Source organism: Trematomus bernacchii, unplaced genomic scaffold (assembly GCF_902827165.1).
Source record: "Trematomus bernacchii unplaced genomic scaffold, fTreBer1.1, whole genome shotgun sequence".
Lineage (NCBI taxonomy): Eukaryota > Metazoa > Chordata > Actinopteri > Perciformes > Nototheniidae > Trematomus > Trematomus bernacchii.
Window position 1 is genome coordinate 6107409 of NW_022987821.1, and position 15459 is coordinate 6122867.

At 42.0% G+C, this 15459-nt stretch overlaps 1 protein-coding gene across 1 annotated transcript; it reads right to left on the reverse strand.

The window, feature by feature from the left end:
• Positions 1 to 1619: 1619 nt before the first annotated feature.
• On the reverse strand, positions 1620 to 14666 carry tubgcp3 (tubulin, gamma complex associated protein 3). The gene is made up of 23 exons (XM_034151078.1): positions 14495 to 14666; positions 13329 to 13436; positions 12730 to 12797; positions 12537 to 12614; positions 12218 to 12426; positions 10824 to 10984; positions 10623 to 10735; positions 9559 to 9684; positions 9410 to 9478; positions 9188 to 9320; positions 8879 to 9045; positions 7353 to 7463; positions 6953 to 7061; positions 6111 to 6300; positions 5899 to 6034; positions 5732 to 5800; positions 5493 to 5628; positions 5313 to 5401; positions 4843 to 4974; positions 4414 to 4554; positions 4203 to 4319; positions 3644 to 3738; positions 1620 to 3478 (listed from the first exon to the last, which is right to left on the reverse strand). The coding sequence occupies exons 1-23, from the start codon at positions 14568 to 14570 to the stop codon at positions 3412 to 3414; spliced, it is 2700 nt and encodes an 899-aa protein (XP_034006969.1). The 5' UTR covers positions 14571 to 14666; the 3' UTR covers positions 1620 to 3411.
• Between the last annotated feature and the right edge of the window lie 793 nt (positions 14667 to 15459).

The window sequence follows — 15459 nt, forward strand, 5'->3', positions numbered from 1 at the left end:
CAGCTTTTTGATTGCAGCATCTCCACACGAAAGGATGGAGAGCCAGGATGATTAAGTGTGTGTGAATGGGGGGTAAAAAATAAAAGCTGTTACTCCCTCTAGTGTACATAGTTAATTCTAACACCCACTGTATTAACCCTCCTATTGTCTTCGTTTTCCCCCCTTACTTTGGTGTTCGCGGTCAAATTTGACCGGTCCTGTTTTAACTGCTATTACATTAACACCATTAATCATCACCACATTTCATCACCCTTTCAAACTGTAAATATTGTATCAGACTACTGGTATACATGAAAAACTGCAGTAAATATACAAAGAACAGACACTGAACATGTATTGCGTGTGCCAGGTGTGATCCATGTGGGGGGATGGGCAGATAAGAGCGGGACATGTGTCAAATTGTGCTGTGTGTGTGTGTGTGTGTGTGTGTGTGTGTGTGTGTGTGTGTGTGTGTGTGTGTGTGTGTGTGTGTGTGTGTGTGTGTGTGTGTGTGTGTGTGTGTGTGTGTGTGTGTGTGTGTGTGTGTTTGATCTGATCCGGATGGTTACTAATTCCTTTTCTTTATGGTGGTCATTTTTGCCCGGGAACACCATGTGTGTTACAAAGTTGACTAAATCATCCAAAATTCAATGAAAGTGGTGATCAGCCATTGTATATGTTCAAATGTCTACTGTGAAGGATATCATAAAGCCTTAATGCAATCGAATGTAAAACAAAAAAGTTATGATTGATGAAAGTAGTAAATCGGTCAGATTTGACCCGAAGACAACAGGAGGGTTAATGTCTAACAACAGAACACACTTCACTGTACATTATAAAGATTATTAACTGTCATTACTTTAACTCTCACTAAGGTCATGACAGAGCATGCTCCATTGGCGGTAGCAAACTTCAAGATGTGTTTGAAAGCCTCAAAACGACAGTAAGTGGAGCTTTGAGATAAGATTTTTTCAAAAGTCAAGAATAAAATGCATAGAGATGCGACTTGTTTACAAAGCAGGGCGAGCCAAATAAAAAAACTTTCACAAACTCAAGTGTCCCTTCCAATAACTTCTAAATATGCCCTAAAGGTAGTTTGTATATTGTCTCTAGACACAATCCAATCAGTCAACAGAAACAGCTAATTTGTTGTTTTATGAAGTGTATTTGTTGTTTGTTTCCTATCTGAACGCCCGGAGACTACAGATGCAAATGAGCTTCTATCTAACTTTAATGCAATTACTTTTAATTGCGTTTCGTCCATCAAAAAACAAACCCTACAACAAATGTAAGTTATTGAGTTGCATTATGGGAAATGTAGTATTGACCTTCAACTTGTAATACAACGTTTCAGGAGTTTCCCTTTAAATTACTTTAAAACTATTCAATTAAAAGTGAATAAATGGAAGTTATTTGACTTTTAAAGGATCATTTACAGCTCTGAAGAGAGGAGGAAGACCAAGAGTAGAACACACTTGGTGCAGGTTATATTGTGTTACCTAAACAATGATAATCATGTCAATCAAAACAATTGAATAATCCTATAATCTGGAAACTTAATCTTTGATGTCCTGCCTCTAGATGGCAGTAAACTCCAGCTAAAGAGCCAGATTAGCACAGCATCACACCAGAACACACAGTAATAAAAAACATTTTATTAAAGAAGAAGCGGGATGGTTTGATTCCCTATATTCTATACAGTATGTGCTATAAGGATGTAGAAGACAGACGGAGACACACAGGACAGGAGCGCTGACCCAATTCATATTTTTCACACAATGAAGAATGAATTGTCAGAGAGCGGTGAACATGTGCAGCACCAGTTTGTTTCATTGGCAGTCAAACTTAGAGACAACATGAAATAAAGATTGCTTTGCAGGAGTAAATATCTTCCCAGGAAACACTTTGTGACTGAAATTAAAGTTGGAGTGAAAACCTAATAATTTAAGGTTTGAAGTTAAGTGTATTTTAAGCCTATAAAACGACATTAACTGTATCCTCTAAAAATGCATGTTTGACGTCTTTTAGATTTCCTTGTTTGCTTTTAGAAGCATGTCCTTGCTGACCTCGGATCAGAGCTCATATAAGGTGAGATCGATGCTGTTCACATGAAAATGATTGTAATACTTTAGTGATTAAAATGCTGTTGACTTTTCAATCCAAACAAATATGTTGGCCCTTTTTTAAAGCAAAAAGCATTCGACTTTTGATACCAGCAGATAGTTATTAATTATTATAAAGTGGGGAGGTGATAAACCGCAACGTTGCTACCATACTGAACCGAGTGCACCCATCAGCAGCTTCTTCTCAATATGCACAGAGCAAACCTTATTTATTAACACTACAAACCACACATCCTTCTTTATAATGTCGGACTTCAGAAAATAAACTGCCCAATTTAACATTTAAAACCATTCATTGTTAAATAAATTAAAAATAACATTTCTCTTAAAGAAACATCTGAACATGTGTAGTTCCTGTCTATGAAATGAGTAGAGCGAGGTTGTTGTGGTTGTTGCTTCATCTCTCATACAGACATAAAAGCACAAACTGTAAACAAAGCAGGGAAACCAAACTTAAATCTGAACTCATAAGAGGCTTTTGTTTCCTACGCCTCACACATGTAATGTCAAACAGTAACGCTTCTATTGAAATCAACAACTAATGTCAGATAAGGTGTAAACAAAGTCTGAAACCAAGGGGTCTGAATGAGCCAGAGTGTGAAGTACAAAATCCTCTGTGTGATTGTGATCAGCTGACCGAACACACTCAAAAACCCTGAATTGTAAGGAGGCGAGATTGGAGAACTAGGGTTAGACCGATATTCAATATTCTGAAGACTGCACAGTGTCAGTGTTTCCAGCCAATCTGCAGCAGAAACACAGCATTTTAAGGTGAAATTGTACAAAAAAAATGCTCTACTTTAATAATTGTAATATCTGCTACAAATACAAAACTGCAAAAATGTCAACATCACACCCATATCGGTTGAACCCTAGTGAGAAGATGCGAAGCCACAGGTGACGGTGTCGAGATGCAAATATACACACACATTTACATGTTTGCATAAACTCTATGTACATACATTACGTGTGATGGGACTAGTTTTGGCAACCAACGCTGAGAAAATAGTTTTTTTTCCTCGTTCATATTAAGGCATGCCTGTGTGAGTTCAGTCTGACCCCATGTCCTGCTGGATTTCAGTCTGTTTTACGGCGCATATTTTGAAAGTCAAAGTTTGATTTACTGGGGTCCCACACAGCTGACTTCACTGGAGCTGTCTGCTGTGATGTCATCACTTGGCGACCTGCTTGTTCACTCCTCCTCCAAGGCATGACATCATCTCGAAACTTAAGTCTGCTGTGCGGCCCCTCGCTGTGATGTCATACTCCAATCAGTGGGAGCCTCGCTTGTTATTGTCATGTCTTCACGTCAGATATTTGACTGCCGTCGCCCCCTGTTGGTTCCCAGTGATGCTCGCAGCCTCGGCTCCCTGGCCCTGTAGGTGACATAAAAAAACATTTTGAGTATATAAAGGGATCATAACACAATATAATCTCTCCTGAATAAACCCTATAATACACAGAGATCTGTTAGATTATATAAACAGCTCTTTAGGATTATTTCTGTGTCCTTAAAGGAGATTTTGTTTTAGTTTCCTTACTTGTAGTGCTCATTGAAGTCCAGTCTGAAGCTGAGGAAACGCAGACTCTCATCCGTGCTGGTCATCAGCAACACCAGGAACTGCTGCACGATGTTCTGGAGAGGGGAAAGGAGTGGATACAATAATATATATTAAAATGAGATAATCCATTCCAATCCACTTTATTTCTATAGCACATTTACCAAAAGTGCTGTACATCAACACCTGTATAAAAACATAGCATAAATACATAAAAAACAGACGGGACATGAAACAAATGTAAAACACGAGACAATGAAACCAGATCAGAAGCCACAGACTGATAACTCACCTACATGACGTAAAAACAATACAAAACACTAGTAAGATAAAAACCCAAATGTAACAGCACAAGTGTCACCTGGTCTGTAAATGCCAGGGAAAATAAATGGGTTTTTAAACCAGATTTTAAAACAGGCAGAGTTGGAGCAAGTCTAACCTGGAGGGGCAATTCGTTCCATACTTTTGGAGCTGCAACAGCAAAGGCTCTGATGATAATAATGATGCTCTAAATGCTCCTAGAAGTCACTGAGGCTGGTACCTGGTAGAAGTGTGTGAGGATGCGGAGCTGGGAGCGCATCTTTGGTATGGTTTCCTGGAACTCCTGAATCCTCTTCTTCTCCTCCGCTTCCTGTTCAGCCGTCACTCCCCACTGACCCTGAATCAGGACAGTATCACTCATTTAGAAGCCATTATACAACCATCACCCTTCCCTTTTTCTCCCTGTGTCAAACTCATCTGTAGCCTCTTACCTCGGTCTCTTTCTGCTGCTTCTTCTCCCCAAACTGCAGCCGCAGGGTGAGTTCCTCCAGAGCCGAGCGGTACAGCGAGTCCTGGGCGCTCTGAAACTCGATGATCTGGTCGAATATGGCCCTCAGCTGGTTCAGAAGATTCTGCAAGGACACACCGAAACAGAGTTAAAGGAGGTGTGTGGAAAAAAGAGGAGGCAGAATGATTACACCTTGTGTGTGTATGTGTATGTGTATGTGTATGTGTGTGTGTGTGTGTGTGTGTGTGTGTGTGTGTGTGTGTGTGTGTGTGTGTGTGTGTGTGTGTGTGTGTGTGTGTGTGTGTGTGTGTGTGTGTGTGTGTGTGTGTGTGTGTGTGTGTGTGTGTGTGTGTGTGTGTGTGTGTGTGTGTGTGTGTGTGTGTGTGTGTGTGTGTGTGTGTGTGTGTGTTACCCTGCTGCTGTTGTCTAGCAGGCATCTTGAGATGACGCTGTCGAGGAACAGGTCGTGGGCGGCGATGATGTGGTCGAGATCCTGCGCCTGCTGCACTCTGTTCCACAGCTCGTCCCAGGAGCACTCCAGCACCTTGTATTAAAAAATCAAGACATAATTCAATCAGTGATCTCGGCGCCTTGCTATCCAGTTCAAATAGTATTCTTATATTTATTCTATCTGATGTCTGAGTAGATAAACCTACACTTAAATCAGCCAGCTTTAAAATCTGCAGACACATCAAACATCCTCTTTAAAATCTGACTTTCAAGTTCTTCTGGGTTTGAAGAAGCCTAACCTGGAGGCTACATTTGATCCTGAGTCCCGCCGCATTCAACAGACGCAGCAGATATCTCTCCTGCTGTAATTACTTCTTTTTTTTACTGGTGTTTTACAGCCTGTGATCGTAACGGCGCTGCTAATGGTCTGACCTCAAAGGTGATGTAGTACTGCATTTGGTGGATGAAGTGGACCATCTCGGAGGCCAGGATGTGGCACTGATGCAGCACACCGGACAACTCTGCAGGGTGAAAAGCACAAGGGAAGGAACCAAACAAGCACATCAATATCAAAATAACATGTGCTTAAGAAAAAAAATGTTATTTTAGTACCTGGCATGGTTTTGAGCAGCTTGGCGTTACACATCTGTCCCTTCCAGATGTCCGTCAGTGTGTACTCCATCCTCTTTGCCCTCCACAGGAAATTAAACACACGGAGGTAGTGGCCCATACACTCCCTTGTAAACACCTGAAACACACACACACACACACGTACATTTATATATTCGAATATGTGATAACAGCAGTAATACATAGAGATCAGGGGATTGAATGTGTGAGTTTTGTCATACCGTAGCAATGGGTCCATCAACGTGGTAGTCAAGACTGAAAACATCCCAGCCGGTATCACCTGGAGACACCTAGAGGTAACAAAAAGACATTTGTCAAAAGAACAGGGGATGCTTAGGTCAGACCTGCAACACACACACACACACACACTCTCTCACACACACATTACCTCCAGCAGGCGTACATCCAGCCTCTTGAGGATCTCTGCGTTGTCATACTGAGCGTTGGTGGCTCTGACGGCCGTCTCTAAGATCCCCGTCAGGTTGTGTTGGTACAAAGTGGTGGCGGGACGCACTAACTCCGGTCTAGGATTTAAAATAATTAGGATACATATTTTGTCTAATAAATAAAATGCTGAGATTCAAAGTGTGTGTTCCTCACTTGAGCAGGTCCATCAGGTGTCTGATGAAGTCTCCCTGGCCCAGCAGCAGGTATCTCCTCATGGCCTGCAGGTGCTCCAGCAGCAGGTAGTTGCGGTTCAGAACGTCCAGCAGGTATTTGCTGGTGTCGAAATAGGCGGCGTCGATCTTCTCCTGAAACGCCCCTTCAAGGTCTGACAGCAGCTCCGCAGCTACGAGGAGACAGAGATGACGAAGTAATTAATTAACGTGATATTGAATTGAATTGAATTTTTACTGCACTGCTAGTGTACAGTTTTATTATTATTATGCTGCTGTGTTTATTGTATTTTTGTAACAATTTCCATCTTATCTTATATCCTTATTGTGTTAGGGACAGACTGATTATTAGGTCACTTTAGTGCTGCCAGTTAATCAAACATATTTCGCAAGACCAATAACAACTTTTTCTTTTCTCCCAGTTAGTAATATGTGTCTAATTCCTGCAGTCTGGTTTCCTGGTCTGCTGCTGCTGGACGGTGATGCAGAGGAGAACCTGATGTCCTTCATCACATACAGTAAGAGCTTTAGATCAAACAGGTCAGAAGAAGTCCTGCAGACTGGATCAATAGCTAAGTATACCTTTTTCCCTCTATATAGTCAATGGAGAGGAGGACAAGGCCAGCGAGCGGTAAGAGCATCGATTACAGCCCGTCCACTCGCCTACGTCAATACAACCATATCAATACGATGAGGGAAGAAAGGAGAGGCTTCTTATTGGTCAGTGATGTTGCAATAAACGTGCGCAGAAACAGTAACAGAGAAAGACATGCTCTGAAATTGTTTACCGGAAAGTGTGAGAGGACATGAGAGAGAGACTCTTACTATCTCTGGGTGTGTCTGCAGAGTTCGACGCCGGCGTGATTTTGCCGAGCGGCGTTCGGTCTTGGCAGACCTGATGCAGGAAGTTGATGGATTTACCAATTAGCAGGACCTAGAGGGAAAAGAGAATAAGTTAACATGCCTCAAGTAAACCGTCTTACCTGGATGTGTGTAGCAATAAGTCTGGTAAAGGATCCAAACATGTGGTTTATTGATGTTTGACTAATTAGCACGCAACAGTTTGAGTCCAAATGTAAAAAATGTGCACCTTTTCATTTCCACTACTCTCACGGGAGGAGATTTTGGAGTTAATCTAGTTAGTGTTACGTGGGGAAGCGTTAAGGCTTTGCTATTTGGAAATGACTCAGTAAGAGATGTGTGATAGTGTGTTGGTTGTGTATACCTTGCTGGCCTGTTCCATGGTGATGAACGTGGGGATCATGGACTTCCTGAGGGAGTACTTGTCGTGCCACAGACGGTCTGTCTTCACGTTGGGGTCTGATGCTACAAAGAACTACAAAAAAAGAGAACAAATAAATACATTGACTGAAGAACGCTGTCATGGGAAGACGTCAAATAGAATCAGTATTTCAGAAGAGAGTAAAGTAGCTCCATGGTGTGGTTTTCATCCTTTGTCACATTCACTTAGATCGCCCATTTACTTCAGAGGGTACTATGATAGCTTAAGTCTGCGTACTCTATGTGGGCTGACTCCACTGTCTTTGCCATGAATCCATCTCTCAGAGCACTTTCCTTAAGCTATTAGCTGGAATAAGAGCCGACGAAGAATTTCTCTTTAATACCGATTATTGTCAAGTAGCTGTAATATGGATCGCAGAAGCAATAATTGTAGTAGATATTTTTACTGTAAGGTAAAACGTGTGTGTCGCCATGTCCTGTTCAATGCTACAACATCATGTTCAAATTCATTTATAATGTGCTTGGATATCTTTTAGGAAATAATCACATTCACTAGCACTGCAGGGATTTGATGGACCTTAAAAGCTCACATGTACTCCAAGTACTGTTTATTGCATGTTTTAACAAACCGTGTGTGTGTGTGTGTGTGATAGGGCTGTACCCGAATATCCGAATATTCGGTCGTTGGCCCACTATTCGGTTTTTAATTTCGCTGCACTGCGGCTGCCAAATTGAATTGATTGAAATCTCCAATATCAACGTAACAGCTTGTGCCTCTTCGGGGGGGTGGCTAACACTTAAACTTTATCCTTTACTTTCTCCGTCTTTATATGTAGATATGACTTTTTCTCCGTTAATCTCCGTCACGTTGTTTCCATAGCAACAACAACTTCCTGTCAACAGCGCTAACTCTCCTTCAAAATAAAAGCATGTCCATAGAAAATAGGAAGCCAAGCCAAATTACACTTAAGACATTATACAACTGCAACGAAAGTAACAAACACAATATCCTTTTCAATTTCAAAGAACATACATTGGGTTATTTACATTAACAAATAACTATAAAACAACAATACTGTAGAATAACAAAATGAATGCCTTGAAGCGCGTGCCGAATATCCGAATATTCGCTGCTGATTATTACCGAATATCCGGAGCCCGAAAAATGGTATTCGGGACAGCCCTAGTGTTTGATCTACAGGGTAATTTCCCTCCTGAAAGGCGCTATAACTTTGTCTGGGTGTTCTTAAACACACACCGACTAATGGACACATAAATAAAGTGTGTGAGAGGGAAACAGCCGCAGAGAAAGGGGCAGGGAGGAAGTAAAGCAGGAGCATCCATCACCAGGCTCTCCATTACACTCCTCTCATCACTCCTCATTGAAGAAGCTGTCCTCTCTTTACTCCCCTCCCTCCCTCCTCAGCAATGTTCCTTCTCTTGGGGGTGAAACGTCAGAACCAATGTTCCAGAAATGACCAGTAAAAATCAACAGAGAAGTGTGTGTACCTCGTGGTAGGTGTCTTCCAGCTCTCCGTCGTAGATCCAGCGATACAGGAAGTTGAGGATGGGGTTGGACACGAGGCTGAGGATGTGTTGGACCAGTGCTCTCATCTGTGGGTCGCCCGTCTTCCCGTAAGAGTGAACTGCTGACGCCAGCTCGCCTCCTTTCCGACCTGAACACACAGAGTAGAGGCTTCAGGAACAAACTAAGTCGCTGAGAGGCTGAGGTCAAGCCTGGTTGCCTTTGTCAGAGACGTCAAAAATCAATACTGAGATCCAACAATGCATTAACAAAATCTCAAAACACACACACACCTTGGCAGAAGTCGACGAGTGCCGCCAGTGTTTTGAGTCGGATTTTAGGGTCGTACATCCAAACCAGGAGCCTCCTGAGAGTCAGACTGCTCTCTGTGCACACCAGCACACCGTGCTCATCCTCCACCTGCAGCTACAACACACACACACACACACACACAATTAAAGCTCTAATCTAGTTTATTTTCACTCACATGAACTTCCTGTGTCAGATGTGTGTACCTGGGAGTGGAGGACAGACAGCAGCCTGTAGTACTCCTTCAGCTCCTGGTGCAGCGCGGCACAGAAGCTCTATGAGAGGAAGACGAAGTGATTAAAATACGTGGAGGATGTGACCTAACAGGTGTTGTTATCTGGGGAACCGTGCGCACCTGTCCGACCAGTCCGAAGGCCCGGTCCAGGCTCCTGGCGTCGGTGTACTTCCTGACTTTGTTGTGGAGCCAGCCGAGCTCAGACAGCCGGCTGCAGGTGTCCCTCAGGGATTTACACAGCACCACCTGGTGAGGAGCAGCACACATTACAACACATGCATGCACATCGCACTACACTATTGGTTTGTTTAATCATCTTGTGATAAACCTACATTTAATGTGTTTAATTTGTTTGCAAAAAAAGTATTTTGTGTCCCTTCTTGCAGCTTTACAGAATCTTTATATTTCAGAAGCAACACACACACTTAATGCTGATGGTGTTAACTAGATAGACGGACATAAATGTAAATAAACAAGCATCATCCGTTCCTAAATTGATTTTAAAACCTCTGACAGATTTCCCTCATACGGATTCCTGTAATCTACAATCCTGCTTTAACAGATTTTTGAATCCGCATGAGGAAAATTAACATTTTATCTGTTTAACAAAACCTCTTATCCATTGAGCTTTACAGAGGGGAAAGTGAGTGGCTATGGAAGACTTCAAAATATCTCCACCCTTGACTGTTTTATTCCTGCTCTCAGTGTCTCCTTCTCCATCAGACAGTGACAGCAGATTGACCACAGGTCTAAGTTTAGCACCACTGAGAGGATCGGGACAGGTTACATCTGAGGCCTCCCATCGATAGCGAGAGAGGAGGATGAGAGGGGAATAAAAGAAATTGACAGAACAGAAAAAAGGAGAGGTCGATGTAGCCTCGGAGCCAAAGAGCTTTATATTGATCTGTTGAATTATTCTTTTGAAGTCCGATCAACAACAACAGTTTCAATATCATGTACTCATGATACAATTACCAAAAATGTCCAAAATGGAAACAAATTCTCCCTAATAGATTTAAATGATCATATTCAGTGTTTTTCATTACACAACCCAGCATGGGGTCTACAGTGCACGGTAGATCTGGGATGATGATGTCCTGAGCTGCACTCTGGGTAATGTGTGCAGCCGGCTGAACTGATTAGTCCATTAAAAGCTTGACACTGCTCCATGCGGGTTCACGTACCTTGCTGTCTATCTTGTAGCAGTTATCCTGGGCGCTCATTTTGATGAACTTGCCGTCGATTCCCTGGAAGACGTACAGGATGTCCCGCACCAGCGCCGCCTCGCTCACCTCGCCTGAGGACAACAAGGGCAGAGAATTGAGTTTATGTCATGACAAATAAACTATTAATGATGTTCTGTTCTCTATGAAAATGTCTCTTACCGTCTTTGCGAGGTCGGACCACTCTGGAGGAGGGAACTGGAGGTCCGAGGAGCGGTCGAGTGGCGAGAGGGGCCAACGCAGAGGAAGAGGAACCGCTGACAGGAAGAGCCCAGGCCAGCCGGGCACCCAGAGGCTGAGCGGCTGCAGACTGAGGGGGCTGACTGTAACACACACACACAGATTTACTGTTACTCCCAGGGTCTGAATCACATTTTGTTATAATGTAGATCCAGGATTTTCTGATCGGCCTACATTACATTACATTACATGTTAGACGCTTTTATCCAAAGCGACTTACAGTACATACATTCAGTACTGTGGACAATCCCCACAGGAGCAATTTGGGGTGAAGTGTCTTGCCCAGGGACACAACGACATGCTGACTGCAGTGGGGTTTGAACCTGTGACCCCCTGATCCCAACACCAAGGCTCTATCCACTGCGCCACACGCCTCCCCACAGACAAATATTGGTAAAAAGGTGCCCCCATTTGCTGAGTTTAGTTCCGTGGTTGTCCGTGGGATCATTATTATGTTGTTTGATCCAATTGCACACAGCCTTATATTGCTGTTTCACATTCGGACTTAACCAAATAAATAGGAATGTCTTTCTTAAGGCATGTATTTGTTTCTAATTCTGGGTAAGTGGAAGAAAACTGTTAAATTCCACAGAACTACTGTGTCCTTTGATAACTAATATCAATAATATTTTTCACTTCCATTTACTGAGCACACTTTAAAAACATCTGTATGACATTGTGTTCTGAGTTGAGCTTCATATGCTGCTCCCATTAAACATCAATAGATCTAGCTGAAACAGGTTTTTAGTACACAACACTACAATCACCATAGTCTGCATTAAGAGGTCTTTTGCTGGACGATGCACTCAGAACAGCAAATAAACTCAAACAAGGAGAAAGCAATTATTTGTATAATTAAAGCACAATTACTGTGTATTTTTAAGCAGGGTGTAAAATAAAAATTCAATGCCTTGGGACCTTTTTTATGTTTAGAGTGAGGATCTCTGCTTTCATGTCTAAAAAAGGTCAATGGTCATTTGTAACAGAAGGACTCCTGCATTATTAATACGGATACATGGACCTAAATGGCCTTCTGATGTCTCATTAAACAGATTTATAACAGGCACGTTTATTTGATGGTGCTAATTGATGCTTTCAGAGTGTTTCTACAGCATCCGATGGATAAATAACACTCTTCTTTCCCCAGAGCCTTTCAGGTGAACACAGCTAACAACTCAGTTATGAAGATGTTAAGAAGGTTGTCATCTCTATTAATGCTTAATCTGAGTATTAATAACTGCAAAGAATCCAGGGATAACGTTAGCTTGTGTCTTCAACAGGTTTGTCTTTGCAGAAACTCATGTGAAGATGCTCACCCAGACAGCAGTGACTGTGGCGTGGCTGTGGGCCCGTTCAGTGTGTACACTCCCAGACTGGAGATGCCGCTGGTCCCCACGCTGGCCGACAGCCCGGCGCTCCTCTCTCCGTAGCCCAGGGCCAGGCTCTGAGGCCGGGTGCAGTAAAACGGGGTGGAGTGGGCGTCTCTGGGGAGCGCCTGGGCGAAGAGTGCTCCATAGTTTCCAACCTGGGAAGGACAGGGACATGAGGTGAGGAGGAGGTAAGGGCATCAAGACAGTATCACACACTTATTTTGTGGTTTTAATAAGGAAGGAAGTGTGTGTGTGTGCGTCTCACCCTGCCGGACGGTTTGCGGGGGTCTTCAGAGAGGCTGAGCAGCAAGTAGAGAACAGACCAGCGATGCTTCAAAACACTCTGTCAACAGAAACAGAAACAAAACCTCATTACAATCTATTATTAATGATAATAATATGACGTATGTGAGCGATGTCCTGTTACAGTTCAGAGGGTTTCCTGCAGTAGTACACACCTGCGTCTGAAGTTTTCTATGCAGCTCTGAGAACAGAGCAGCGTCAGCTTCTCTCCTCTGCTTCAGCACTGCAACAGCATCATTATTTAAAAAGGAAAAACGTTACACACACAGCCTATCTCTATAGTAAGGAAATGACTTGCTGGGGAACATGAGGTTGCAGGCTGCACAGCTATTCTTGTTTTGACAAGACACATTGTATAGCAACTCCATTACCCTAACAAACACTTTTAACAAAGTTCCCATAAGTCCACCAAATAAACACTTTGTACAGTAAGTGCTGCGCTATTTTCTGCGTCAAAGCATGGATCGATGTATTCCCACTAATAGTGCAACCTTGGGAACTATAAAACTACTTGGATTTGCTGTTATGGGGCAATAAAGCTTTTGACTTTTTCTGGGATGGCTCCAGCATTAAAGGCAAAAGGTCTCTCTTATCAAAAACTACCGGACAGCAACAGAGATGGGATAGTTTTGCTTGTGGATGAGAACAAATTGGATAATATAATGTAGGTAAAGTATTGTAACGAGCTACAATCGTAAAGTAAAGGATAATATGAATGTGTGATCATTAAGGGATAACATTTGTCCAAACTTACATTCTTTCTTGATCTTCTCTGACACCAGGAACTCATCCCGTTCAATAGTGGGGGCGTAGTTACTGCCAATGACTCGCACTGCATACTGGAACTGGTGGGCAACTTCAGCTGGAGAAATAAAAAACAGGTAATGAGTAAAAGTCATGGCAGCACTCTTAAGTCCATCACTTGTTTTGACAAGGAGTTTTTTTCTTTATATTTGCTCCTGTCAGTTCACATATCAATTAAGGCTAATTGAAAATGTTCCTTTAAAAAGTTGTGAATAAACAGTATAAGATTTTAAAAGCTAGATACTAGTAGGAACCTGATAGAAATGTGTTATGGCATTGAAAAAGATTGTGAATAATGGGGCACTAATAATCTCTGGATAAATATAAAATAAAAGCATTGCCAGGCTGCAAAGCTTTGCTGCATTTGATCATGCAGTAAAATCTGCAATTGAGTTAAATGAAAAACAAGCATCATAATGATTTATTTTTCCGTTATCTCTGATCCATCATGCATCTCTGCATCCAGCAGCGGCCTGCAGCTAGCAGTGTTTGCAAGTAACAGTGTGTTGGTCAGCATGAGAGCTAACAGATTAGCAAACTCATAGATAGATTAATTAAAATACTAATTGCTTTATCCAACCAAAGCTTGCAGTGTTATATTTACAGCTGGAGGTGCCATAAAGCTGTTAAGTGTGATGTGCAGTATCTGGCCGAGCCCATTGAATGACAGCTAACGTTACCGCGCCACAGCTCAAGTAAAACCAAACTCACAGCAACTCTATTTTTTTGTCGATCTCATATTTTAGAGTGTCTTTTTCCACTAAATTCCGTTTAATACGTGGTTATCATGCTCTCTTCAATTCGGCATATGTGCAAAAGACCAGACAGCTTCAACTTCAGGTAGATTTCATTCTTTTTCTACCACTTTCCGTCCCAAACACAGAAGCTCCAGCAGGCTCCAGTAGTGTTAAAAGTTGAGATTATTATACAAATCTGAACAGACTGGGGTGAAATTAACACGCCGAATTACCCAGTAGGGGGTACAGATTCAGCAAACCACTTTACATTATGTGGAAAATATGTCTGATCAGTAATATAACGATTATTAGCAAAGTGCCTATTTTTGTCAATGAGGTTTCGCGTGACAGCTCCTGCATGCTACGGTGGCTGATCTACCTTCGCTTTTCCCCGTGATTCTGCAGCAGAGGCTCTGGAGAAGCACATTGGGTGATTTCTGATCCAGGGTCGCCATACTGTCGGGTCTAACGCTGCGTATGTTTCCCAATAACTGAATAATAAGAACTAACTCAAGTCTGCTACTACGAACAACGCCATTTTGACAAGTGGAGTGAAGCCAGCATGGCGCAGGAAGAATAGGAGCGACAATTGGGCAACGTTTCCTTCAAAATAAGAGCATGGAACACCTGTTGCATGACTTTCAGGTAGTATGAATGAACCTTATCAAGTGAAACTGGAATTACTTTATACTTAAGTAGTAATATATAATCATGTATAGTGCAGTACCAGGTGTGTGAGTCAAGCATTTACAGCTAAATTATTGAATAACATCAATGTTGTTAATCTGATTTCTTGCCAATTGTTCAACTCTTCTTACTGTAAAATGTCTACTTAAGGAAAATACAAATGTTTATTTCTCTATTATAGAAATCAAACCGCACAGGAGCTGGCTTTTTAATAAAGTAACCACAGTAACGGGCGACTGTGGCTCAGTGGAAAAGTCGCTTTGGATAAAAGCGTCTAACAAGTGACATGTAATGTAATGTAAAGAAAAACAGTGATTATTGTCTATAATTATTAATGGAAAAATAGCCACTGGCATTTTGAAATTAATAAGACAACATATATAAGAAAGAAATGAAGACAGTCTTATTATTACATCTGAAAATGTATTCAAAGATGTGTAGTCTTGAGTTTGACTTTTAGGGCTTTTATTTTGAAGGTCACAACCGGATATGGTGCTTGTTATTGTGGTGACTGTGACGCTGGTGTTTCAACAGAACCCGCCGAAAAGCGTCTCCAGGAAACAGAGGATGGACCAATGAATGAAAACAAACAAATAAACTACATTTGTAGTTCTGACCCTTCTGACCTCAGCTAAAAACACTTAAACTGATTACTTA

Coding starts and splice junctions, on each gene's coding strand:
- tubgcp3 (XM_034151078.1), bottom strand. CDS start 14,570: ATGGCGACCCTGGATCAGAAATCACCCAATGTGCTTCTCCAGAGCCTC. Junction 10,985..12,217: donor CCACAGTCACTGCTGTCTGG/GTGAGCATCTTC, acceptor TGTGTGTTACAG/TCAGCCCCCTCAGTCTGCAG. Junction 9,321..9,409: donor TGTCTGTCCTCCACTCCCAG/GTACACACATCT, acceptor TGTGTGTTGTAG/CTGCAGGTGGAGGATGAGCA.